Source organism: Neodiprion virginianus, chromosome 7 (genome assembly GCF_021901495.1).
Source record: "Neodiprion virginianus isolate iyNeoVirg1 chromosome 7, iyNeoVirg1.1, whole genome shotgun sequence".
In the NCBI taxonomy this organism is placed as follows: Eukaryota; Metazoa; Arthropoda; class Insecta; order Hymenoptera; family Diprionidae; genus Neodiprion; species Neodiprion virginianus.
Genome location: NC_060883.1, coordinates 21683162 through 21695574, shown reverse-complemented (window position 1 = coordinate 21695574; position 12413 = coordinate 21683162). Strand labels below are relative to the sequence as shown.

The 12413-nt window shown below is 35.9% G+C and overlaps 1 protein-coding gene across 5 annotated transcripts in view; it reads right to left on the bottom strand.

Moving 5' to 3' along the window:
• Positions 1 to 12413, bottom strand: part of LOC124308398 (uncharacterized) — a 142394-nt gene that overhangs the window by 20292 nt on the left and 109689 nt on the right. For 4 of the 5 annotated variants that reach the window (XM_046771079.1, XM_046771081.1, XM_046771078.1 and 1 more), the window contains exon 10: positions 7384 to 7455. The exons of the other annotated variant lie outside the window; for it this stretch is intronic. In XM_046771079.1, coding sequence (XP_046627035.1) covers positions 7384 to 7455 — 72 coding nt within the window. The remainder of the gene's footprint in view (positions 1 to 7383; positions 7456 to 12413) is intronic. 5 annotated transcript variants of the gene reach the window in all.

The following is a 12413-nucleotide window of genomic DNA, read 5'->3' as shown; positions in this document are numbered from 1 at the left end:
CAACGCACTTGACTAAGTCCCGGATTCAGTTCCATAGACTTGAAAATATACTTGACCTCGGTCTCGCTGCAGCAACGGAGGAGGACGGTTATACCCGGTGAATGACGTCGCCGAGTCCGTCCTCCACGACGCACTTTTGACGGTATATTATAGTAGGTACATAGTTGTCTACGTCGTCGTCGTCGTGGTCGTATCCACTTGAGATAACCGGAGGGTGATTTAGTAAGCGGCGAATTGGCGCCAAGGATTTCTCATTCTTTAACCAAAGAGTCGAACGACATCAAAGAGTCGCTGCTCCACTGCTGCTGGAGGAGTTCGAGTCACTTTGAGACGACAACGACGGGTTTTAGTCACGCTCAGTCGATCCCAATCACGCGACTTTGAAACTGGACAGCCATGCACACCGTTTTTAGCAAATTACGTAAGGAAAATCGTTGCGCAATTTATATACATATTGGCCTCTGCTCACGCGGTCAAGGATTATAGGAGGGGTAAAAATCGTTTCTTACTTTTTCCAATTTTTTTTTTTTTCGTTTTTTGTTTTCGGTAATAGCTGAGCATCACTTGGCAATCGATTGCATTCCTGTAAAAAAATTATACACAGCGAGCCCTCGCTCTAATTCAGACCTGCGTATAAATTTCATCATCGAATTTAAACTCGCCATTTTTTTTTTTGTCCCCAGGGATTTATATATATATATATATATATATATATATATATATATATATATATATATGTGTGTGTGTGTGTGTGTGTGTATATATATATATGTATGTATACTTATAAATATATATGTATCAGCATGCTGCTGCACAAGAGAATCGCTGCTAACCGTGGCGTCAAACAGTCTGCAGCGAGCAAGAGGATAACCGGATGGAAGAAATTTCTTCTCTGTAATAAATTAGCCAACAAGTGAACGAGTCGTTCTGTTTTTTATTCCGGTCTTCGCGGGGTTGCTCGTTTTTTTCCAATTTTTTTTTTTTTTTTTTCCCCCCTCTTATTTCGGGTTTTTAATGACGCGCGCGACGATCTTCGCGGTTGATTTCTGGACGACGGAGATAAATCTTTGAAGAAGAGGAAGAGGAAGAAGAAGAAGAAGAAGAAGAAGAAGAAGATGAAGAAGAAGAAGAAGAAGAAGATGAAGAGGGATCAGAGAACTGGGAAGGATAGGAGAGGAGAGGAGAGGAGATGAGATGAGATGAGAGAAGAGAATACGCTAACCGATGCGTACCGTCGCGTGGAGGATAAAAAAAGAAACGAAAAGAGGTTAAATTTATTTCACAGATTATATTATTCCCCTCAACAGCCAGACGACCGAAATTTTGTTATTTTCAAAGATTATCGCACCTGACGATACATGTGTGTGTGTGTGTGTGCGCGCGTATGTCAGGCCTGAGAATTGTGATACCGAAAGAATAAAAATAAAAATCGTATACGTACAATATTTTTTCTTTTTGGGAAATACAAGAAATTTTTTTCCCGTCCCTCGTTTCTTTGATTTATTCGTGGAAATGGTGTCGTACTGCGGAGATGAAAAAAAAAATAAATAAATAAATAAAGAAATAAAAAACAAAAAAAAAAAAAATTTCCACATTTGCTGGAGGAAAAAAAACTTTTCGCACATTTACCCACAACGTGGAACGACGAAATTAAAGTGTCTCGTGTAATAAAAGAAGGATACATACATTTCGGAAATTGCTGTTCCGAGAAACGTGCTTGCAAGAAAGAGAAAAGGTAATGGAGGAAAATGGGAAAATCCGAGAATGAAAAAAAGATTCTTCTTTCAAACATTCAATTATATTAAACATGCGAACCGCGCGTATTTAAGCAGCAGCATCAGCTGTTCCACCGGCGGCGTTGACAAACTAATGACAACGGCGACAAAGTGTCTGAAGATTGTTATTTTCCAAAATACATACATATATATATATACATATACACACGCTAATTCCGTTTCTACCCGGTTTGTGAATGTTTATTCATAAACATGCAACAATGTACGTTACATGCGGGTACAGCGTTTTAAATAAACGAGTAAACTCCGGGCTTCATTTTGGCGAAAATAATAATCACCACATTTTCCACGTATCAAATTTTCGCCGAGGAATTTTTACGCGGTATAAACGAAATTCCCGATCTGGCTCTCGAGTCGTGTGTTCAGCAAAATTCAACTCAACTCCGACAGAAAAAGAAACAACCATATTCGATTCCCTGCAGAGATTTAAAAAAAAAAAAAGAAAAAAAAAACACCAGTTTGCCAGGCTACGATCTATCGATCGAACGATGCGAACTTTGGCCTTGGCCTAGTATCCGATTTACAGTCTGCACTGATTAACGTCACTGCCAAACAGACGAAAGTCTAGGAGGGTAATAAAAATTGCTTTATGTAACCGATACGTGGTGGAAAACCCGTTCTATCATAGACATCTTGGTCTTATTTTTTTCTTTTTTTCTGATCTAAAATATCTACAAGATCGATAAAACGATAAAAAAAAAAAAAAAAAAAAAAAAAAAAAAAACACTTATTTTTTTCAAATGACATAATAAAGATAAAAAAAAAACTGTCCAATGTCATTTGCGTTATGATTGGCGGCGCGAATAAATAGCCGTTTGTATTCGTGATGTTATAATATACGCAGGTAAAAAAAATGTATGAATATATATAATTATAAGTGCAGACGAGTTTAAAAATAAAATAATTTTAGGCATTAAAAATGGTAATGTTTTTGCTTATTTGATGTTCTCTTTTTTCACCCCAGCGTTGTAAATTCGCTCGCTCGTTCTATTTGTGCGCCATAGATAATTGTCTTCAAGCGTTGGACGTAATAACAAATACAATATGTTGCTGTTCTGCTGCTGCCGCCGCTGGTGCAAATATATTTAAACGGAGAAAAAAAAGACAAGTGTCGCCAAAAATACGGAAAAATATATGCAGGTATACGTACGTTGGAAACAATTTAATATAAACTATATTTAGCACCATTTCTTTAAGGATGATTCATTTTTGTCAACGGTAGTTTTATATTTGTATATGTATACAGTTTTTTTTTTTTTTTTTTTTTCAATTTCACTTTCCTCGAGTTTTGATAGAAAGTTAACCGAGAAACGGGATCAATAAATGAAGTAAAATTAGAAATAACTTGGTGATAGAGGTACAAGTAATAGATTACAAATAGACGAGGTGAGATATCTTATCGATCAATGAAACGAGTTAAATCTCTTATCGGGTGGATTTAGAAAATTTATACAAGCGTGAGAGTCATTGATAAATCCAGCGTGTCTATCTAACTGGAAATAAATCCACAGCTCAAGACTCATCACTGCAGTTATATCGATGGAAGAGAAATTTCCGAAAATAATGAGAGGTGAAAATCTAAGCGTGTTCTTATTATTATAAAAAAAAAAAAAAAAATTCAATGCATGCAAAAAAATATTATACGATTCGGGATTGTAGGATGCTTCTTTCGTATTCATTTATTTATTTATTTTTTGATGATAGATGGTGGAAAATATGCGAGAAAATTTTAAATGATATCATTTACAACAGCACCGATTATATTTGACAATTTGTAGTAAAAACCCTGCTGCGGAGTTTTTATAAAATGACTGTACAATGCAGTGAAATTTTTCTCCAAACGACCGAATTAAATGGCATGCAATGATTCGAGATCCGATAGTAATAAGATGCGATCGTGGGACTTTCGAGGTCTTCCGAAAATAGGGGCGCAGGTAAGCCTCGGGTGGCCAATAAGACGCAAACACGATATAAATAAATATATATGTATACAATGCATATAACGTACACATGTATATATTATAAACAGTATCTGTTTTCCGTCCGGAAATCCGCGGGACGCGATTTAACCTTAACCCAAAAAAGCGACGTAACGCATTCACGTTTCGAGCCGAGTTGGTAGTTATGTTACGATATTACCTGTTTCTACATGTACGTACGTAGAACATATCCGAAACGCATTGCCCAGATGCCTCGTGCCTCGATCGATTTCCCAATCGATTAGAAATAAACAATCCCAACTTATCGCGATCGGCTAAAAATAAGATACGAAGCTGAATCAATTATTCCGATCGATTATCGTCGATTTTACACATGTGTCTTTTTTTTTTTTTTTTTTTTTTTTTATCCCGAAAAACGAATTCCCTCACCTTTTAAAACGCGTGATAAAATTATCTACGATATCTGCACACTGTGTAAAAATATTCTAGCGCGAAATTATACATCGCTGAGAAAAATTTTATTTGTTAAGGCTTTAACGTCAATTTATTCTTGCACGAGCATTAAATTTTTGCAACGGTTACAATAAAATATAGCAACAGCGATCGTAGTGAGAAATAGTAGTAACGGATTCTAGACTTTCCGTTAACAGCTAGAAAACTAATTTTCATTTTCTACCTAGAATTATATTTTTCGATTGTGGCAAGGAATGAAAATAGTTAAGGTCTGAGCGGTAAACGGAACTAAAAATTTCTCTCGGTACGTAGAACACGATTTTCTGTCAATTGGCAATTATTCGTGTCAATGTAACGCTGTCTCTGTCGCTAAATTTTCGCATTGACACCAAAAACTGTTCTATATACGGATATAAATTCATTTCATAGATTATGTTTAACGTAATAATTCACACACCAGTTGCACCGCGGTCGAAGATACGACGTTGTTAATCCTATTTCATTGTCCGGGATCTATCAACGCTTGCAGCAGCAGCCCTGGCAGTTTTCCCGATGCATATAAATTGCGCGCGATACTGGCAATGCGATTGAGAATACGGGATGCACGTGTCAAGGGACTCGTGACACGTCAATTGACAATTGTACGTGGCAGACGGGCGACGTGAGGCCTGCGTGCAATTATTTTACATGCGCCAAACGCGCCTCCCGTATAACAATAAAACGCAACAAAATGCTTCGGCAATATGCCACGTGCTCCGTTCGAGCGGCTGATCAATTTTATCGAAATAAATCGATGATACGATCGCGGATTCGAAAGCTGTTGACAATCGTCGCGATTTTGTTGACGCAAAGGTGATTGCAAGCTGCGGATCGTCATCGATGCGGTTTGGATCGTTGGGTAATGTCAAAATTTTACAAAACGTTTGGCACAATGCGAAAAATTTCATTTGTTGAAGTAACTTGAAAAATTGAGTAAAACAGGTACCGTTGAAAAAACTGTCTGAATATTGTTGGGATTACGAAGAACTAGGTACGCCTAAAAATTTTGCGCTATCGTCGATCCTTTTTTGGTTATCGCAACGCTGAATCAGTTTCTGAGGTTTACTCTACTTTTTTTAGTCAAACAAGGCCTTAACGTCAATTTATCGTTGCACAAGCGTTAAATTTTCGCAACGGTTGCAAGAAAGTATAGCAACAGTGATCGTAGTGAGAAAGAATAGTAACGGATACCAGACTTTCCGGTAACAGCTTGAAAACTAATTTTCATCGATCGAAAGTCGTTTTTCGAATTTCGATCCGCATTTTCGGGTAGATTTTGAAAAATAGATCGTTTCGCGATTTCGTTCTTAATTTTTCGTAACAATTCGTACCGTTCGCGTGGACTATTCTCCATGCATGTATACCTAGGAGAAGAATATAAAAAGAGGAATAAAAAAATGGCAACGTAAAGCCGAGGCGTAAAAACTGGCTTATCGTTAATCGACGCGATCAATGATCAAAGTTGGCGTGTTTAACGCCGGCTAAACGAACCGCGAGTTGACAAGGTGTGACGCAAATAATGCAGCTCGCAGTATCCAGGAATATTTTACCTCGTGCCTGCAGAGGAGTAAATATGATTCATGCTATATCGGTACATGGAGTGAGCGAAGAATTTTCACTCGATGTTTGAAAAAGAGAACAATGTCATTTCCAGAGCTTCCGGTATCCCTAAGAATGTTGTACGGTGCGGAGAGTGCGTGGATAAAACGAATGAAAGAAATATAAAAAAAAAAAAAAATTAAGAATAAAAAAGTAGAAGGAGAAGAAAAGAATTGAAAACAAAGTCGATGGAAATGAGCCCGGAATTGAAACGAAGCGGGTAGCTGTATTGCCTACTTGTCGATTCTCGCGAGGCGATATTCCGAGGACGACGTCAACGGATAGACAGAAAAAGAGAAGGAGAAAGAGGAAAAAATCTCAGATCAATCTCGGATCTTCTATCTCCTAGGACTGATCTATCGCATTCCCATTCAAATTTCATTTAAACACCAATTCGGAAGGTAATCTTTCCCCATTTCTTCGTATAAACTTCGAGTTAAGAATACAATTTAATGTAAGAAAATAATCAGAAAAAGAAGAAGAAGAAGAAGAAGAAACTACAAAGAAAGAGGAAACAATTACGATTCGTTTGAATAATTTTTCTTCAGTCGAAATTAGAGTCGTTGTTAATTGTCGAATAAATTTTTTTCTTGTTCTCTCTCACTTCTGTTTTTATTTGTTTATTTTTGATACGCGAAAAATAACGTATCGTATCAAAGTCCGAACGATGACGTGTAGTTAAATTATTCTCGCATCGATTCACGATTTATAAAATTCTATATTACGCAACCGCGATGCTATCTGTAGAATAATAAGTGGAACACGATTATTGTTAATTTGTTTGATTCCTGTCGTTTTTTTTTTCTTTTTTTTTTTCTCTCTTTCTTTCTCCTCTACGTTCTGCTTTTTCACCACGTGCATGTATGTATTAGAATCTTTCAAGACGTATCGTTCACCGTCGAAATCTTGAATATTACAAACAGACAATGCAAAACTCGTGACTGTGCTGCATTACGTAACGTAACGCGTGTATACAAAGTATATAGGATACATCAAAATACATTCCTTATTAAGAAAATCTGACCATAATTAAAGATTGTAACGTTATATGCTTATACGAGTTACGTAACTAGTGGACAAACAAATTTAAAAATCAAAGTGTAAAGTGTCAGTGTAAAAAGTTGGTGAGTGTCGGAGAAATCATCGTTTGAAACTTATCTTTTTTTCTATCTCTTCACATTTTCATAGTAATAGAAAAACCGAAAACTACAAATTAAATATATTTTTATACGGTGAATAGAAAAAAAAAAAAAAAATGGCAATGTAGAATATACGTCACACGGATATATGGGTGTGCATGTGTGGTATGAGACAGAGCCAAAAATAGTTGGCTATTTTTCTCAACATCGACCGTCAAATTGTTGTATTCGAATATAACGTTATGTATATATACAGTGTTAGAGTACAATTATTGTAAAACATATATCCATAGTAACCCGAAGCGGCAAGGCGTGACCTTTAAAATCTGATAAACAAGTTGAAAGAAAGAAAATAAGTGAGAAGTGAGAAAGAAGAAGACGAATAGAGAGAAGAAAAAAAAAAAAAAATTGACTCACCTTCGTACATCTGAGCATATTGAGGGAATCCAGCGGCTCTCAACCATTTGCACGCTTCTTGGGCTTCGATTTCTGTAAAATAAGATGAGAAATAGACGAGAATTAAAAATTTGTCACCGTGCTACCTGCGTAGCGGCGTTGAGGTGATAATAAAAGTAAAACATCTACGATAATAATAATCCACCGAGCATAAATCCACGCGCTGATTCTGCAACAATTTGCTTCACTGATTATCTCTATTCAGGATCTGAATGGCTGCGCAGCGGATCGGAAGAACGAGGAGGCGTCGCCGTTGAATATCTAGGCATAAAAGAGAAAGAGAGAGAGAGAGAGAGAGAGAGAGACGTCCAGGCGGATGCAGAGATGCAATTCCGCGTCGATACGCCGCAGCTTGTATTTGCCCGAATGCACCGATCGAGCGGTAGTCGTAAGTCTATTCTCGGAGAAAGAAAGAGACGAAGAGCTAGAGAGAAGGAGAGACAAGTTACATATAGTATAGGTAACTGCACTCCGTCGAGTAAGACAGAGCATTCCTCCTTGCGGAATTAATCTTCGTTAGGAGAGAGAACAGGTATTACGCTTCGACGAAGTGTCATCAATCTTGCGTTCGAGCTCGCCGTTTTGTATTAATGATCCTTCCGATTTTTCAGGAATTATTATTATCATGCGTGCAATATTTATTCATAGAAATCGCAAACCAGGTTCGGTTAGAACCGCTCAGAAATCGTGCAAAGTTCCTTCAATTCGTTTACGATCATTCGGAAGTTGCCGAGAATCAATTTAGAACCAATTGAAACTAATATGAAATTGTTTGGAATACCTTGAATCAGTTTGAAACTATTCGAAATTATTTCTGAACTGCTTGAAATCAACTAAAAATCATTGAAATTTGTTTCAAACCGTTTTTAATCATTCTGAAATCTCTTGAAAATAGTTTAAACTACTTCGAAAACATTTAAAACAATTTCATTTGGTCGAAATTTATTTGGATCTATTTTGAAATTCTTGACATAGTTTGAAACTACTTGAAATTAGTTTGTAACCGTTTGTAATCGTACTGAACCCCTTTAAAGTGGTTTGAAACCAGTTAGAAATCATTTGAACCACTTTGAATTAGTCTGAATATGTTCGGAGTCATTTAGAAACCGCTTAAAATCGTTGAAAACTGCTTGAAATTAGTTTGAATCAGTCTGAGACGGTTTGAAAAAGTTTGAAATCACTTTTAAACGATTTGAAATCGTCTGTGACTTAATCTGTAAGTAAATAGCCTCTTGACTCACAGCTGTTTCGATACTGATATTGATTATAGTTATCTAAAAACTTGAACTCTTTAAATTCGAATAAAAAATCAATTTCGTCTTGTTCGGTTGTTCAATCCGTGGCAATAGCGCAAAAGATATATGAAAAAATTGAAGATCGTAATCCGCCTTGATTTGCTTTCGTAAAATTATTCCATCTAAGAATTACGCATAGTAAAGTAACTTTGCCAATCAGCTTCGTCTCGAAAGTTTCGCAGATTTGCATAATTACGAATTCATAAAGGTTGTAAAATTCCAAAAGGAAAAAACGCATTAAAATCCTCAATCGTTTCACGGATGAACCCTAAACTCTTTTACCATTTCCAAGCCAAAGTAAGATTTTTGTTTTTTTCACATTTCGTCGAATGAAGCGTACTCGGTGAATTCCTCACTCAATTAGCTTCGTAAAAGATTCTAAAAGTTAAAATTATAAAGTGATCGGATTAGACGAAGACATTAATCAACGTCATCGTGCACGAGTTAATAAGAAAAGCTTCGCAAGCAGTAAAAAAGAATCGACTAAACACAATCAACAGGCTTTTAAACTGTAAAAGGATCAGCGAAAGAATCAAAGCATCAAAAAAATCTGGCAAAATACGAGGAAAAATTCAATCAGATAGGCTCTAATGAGTCGACGTAAAATTCCCACCGCAGTTCAGTGTAAAATGTACCAATCCGTTTGTTTTCACCTGATTCTCAATTCTGTGTTACGCACAATGATGCAGGAAAGATAGACTCGAACCATTGAAAGATTCTCACGTTTATCTATCACGAATCTGTAGTTCTTAATTTATAGGCCACCAAAAAAAAAAAAAAAAATGCCTGGAGGAAAATTTCAAGCAGCAAGCGAGCCCGCTGGTTTGAAATCGAACGAATTAACTAGTCGAGTCTGGAGGCTGAATTAGCCCGCTACTCTGAATTCATTTGAATTCTAAACGGTCCGCGTCTTTCTAATCGCTAATTCGTGTCTAGATTCCATTTCCTGTGCCTCAGACAAATGGTATTATTGTTGCGTCTCTGGCAAGGTGTGGAAAATAAAATTTCTCATCCCGTTTCCACACTTCATTGTATCTTGCATAATTTATAACGACGATTTTTTTTAAACAATCTACAAAATTTTCAACCAATAACCTAAAACTGAATTTTTTTCTCTCGTAATTTTGAGTATCTGACAAAGTTCAAATGAGAGGTTTTGAATTTTATTTCCTTCGAATTTTATCGCTGGAAAATATTTATTAGTGAGGCTCTAATTTTTTGTTAACAATCTTTCACGTATCGATAGAATGGAAATATTTTTTCTACAATTCCGAAATGCGATGTCGATCAATTTTGACTGAAAAAATGATAGACAGAGAGAGAGAGAGAAAAAGAGAGAGATAAAACATACCCTGAAGATATTCTGGCTGGTTATTAGAATGAAGAGTATCATTTTCAAGGATCATCAAGAAATCTTTAAGTTCACACGGACGCAATTTAATCAGTACAGTTAATGGCCTGGAGTGTATGTTGGAGAATTAGAGACGAGCCTGAAAATCGACTTACGCAATTTCGAATGTATAATAATTTAAATGAGCTGTTCTCGACTTCCTCCCCACTTTTCTTCCGACTCGATGCCTCCGCTCGTTCTTTCTGATTTTTTAATTTTTTTGTCAGGTAGATATAAATAAAATAACAGAAGTCGGATAAGTTAAAGAGGAAAAATGTAGAATCCTAAATACACATATTCGTATAGATTTTTCAGTTAAAGGATAATTCCAGTGTAACGGGTAAAAATTTTTTTTTTTTTTTCGATGGTTACAATACACCAAATCGGTCTGATTTTTTTTTTTTTTTGTTGTCAAATCAAAGCGCTAATTAGGAAGATAAAGTAAATTTTCAAGCGTTTCTTTTGATTCGCATTTTCTTTTTTTTTTTTTAACATTTCTCTCGAAACGTGGTTTTTTAAAACGGTGAACACTATCGAAGGAAAAGTTTTCAAGCTATTCCCGCTTCTTATCTAAATAACATTAACGAGGATATCCTAGTTTGTATCGTAATTTTCGTAGCCTGATAACGACACGCAATAAATAATATCGTACCATTCAATTGTGGTAGGTCGAGGTCTCTCTTGATATTTTACTCCCTCTTTTTCTCTCTCTCTCTCTCTTTCTCACCTCACTGGAAACGCGGAATTGTCACGTATCCGTCTCAGTTTTCAAACGTATAACATGAGCGCCAAATTGTATCTATATGTATACATATATGTATATTATATAAGTAGACATCAGACTGAAAATACAATAGACAAGCTTAATCATCGCTAATGAATACCATAACGATAATGGAACTTGGTGTTTTGATTTATACTTCTTTTTTTTTTTTTTTTTTTTATACTTAGTAACCGTGAAGTATGAAGATTAGTATATATAAACGATACGTAGAAAAATGAACGGCCGGTTTTTCCCAATCCCGGTAGAATTTTGATGTACACTGAGAAAAATTTCATTTGTTACAGTAACTAGAAAAATTCAATAAAACAGGTATCGTTAAAAAAAAGTGTTTGAATATTGTTGGAATTACGAAAAACGAGGTACGCTTAAACATTTTGCGCTATTGTCGATCCTTTTTTGGTTATTGCAACGCAGAATCAGTTTCTTCGGTTTACTCTACTTTTTTAGTTAAACAAGGCTTTAAAGTCAATTTATCGTTGCACGAGCGTTAAATTTTCGCAACAGTTGCAAGAAAATATAGCAACAGTGTTCGTAATGAGAAAGAATAGCAACGAATACTAGACTTTCCGGTAACAGCTAGAAGACTAATTACCATTCTCTACCTAGAACTACATTTTGTCGATCGTGGTAAAAAATGAAAATAGTTAAGGACTGAGCGGTAATCGTAACCAAAAATTTCTCTCAGTGTAGAAAAATCTAATTCGCAGGAATTTAAAACCGTTCGCACGTACGCCTCGGGTATTGGATAAAAATATAATAACATACGAATTATTGTTAGCTTTGGATATTTGGCAGAACTGTCGAGGAGTTTGGGAATAAGGGTGAACGCTTCTAATCATCGGCAAAAATAATGCGGTCGGTATTTTTACACTCGTAGCATCGTTATATACATGTCTGTATGTATGTATATATATATAAGTGTGATATAATAAATACGTAAAGCGAAGAGCGGAGCGGCAAAGTTATAACAATAATAACAATCATCCATGACCTACTCAACAGGAATGCGGGAGCAATTCTAACCCGATGCTGAAATAATATTATTACGCAATTAAAGTTCTCTCGGGGTTGATGGGTGCCTAGCTTTAGATGTACTCGTATATTACAAAATCCGGGCGGTAAACGCCCGAAGGCGATAAACTGTCAAATCTAAGCTTGTTAAAGCGCAGTTTGCACGTTTGGGCTTCAGTTGTGTTGAAATGAAAAGCGAAAGACTGAGCTGATTGCAAATTGCCGAGTTTCGCGGGATTGGAAACCGCTGTATGAGAAATAAAAGGTAGGAATAAAAAAGAAACAAGAAATATCGAGTCAAGGATCGAAAAATCGTAGAGGAAAAATTTTCAACAACGTTGTTGCTCGGAATTGAAATTCAATTCGTAGAAAATTTTAGCTACTTGGAAAATTCATTATTACGCATCGGTTGAAAAAGTAATTGTAGTATATTATACTTTTCGTGAAATTTGCAGTAGTTTCTTCTTATTTTCTTTTTTTTTTTTTTTTTTCTAATCGAAATTCTGGAATT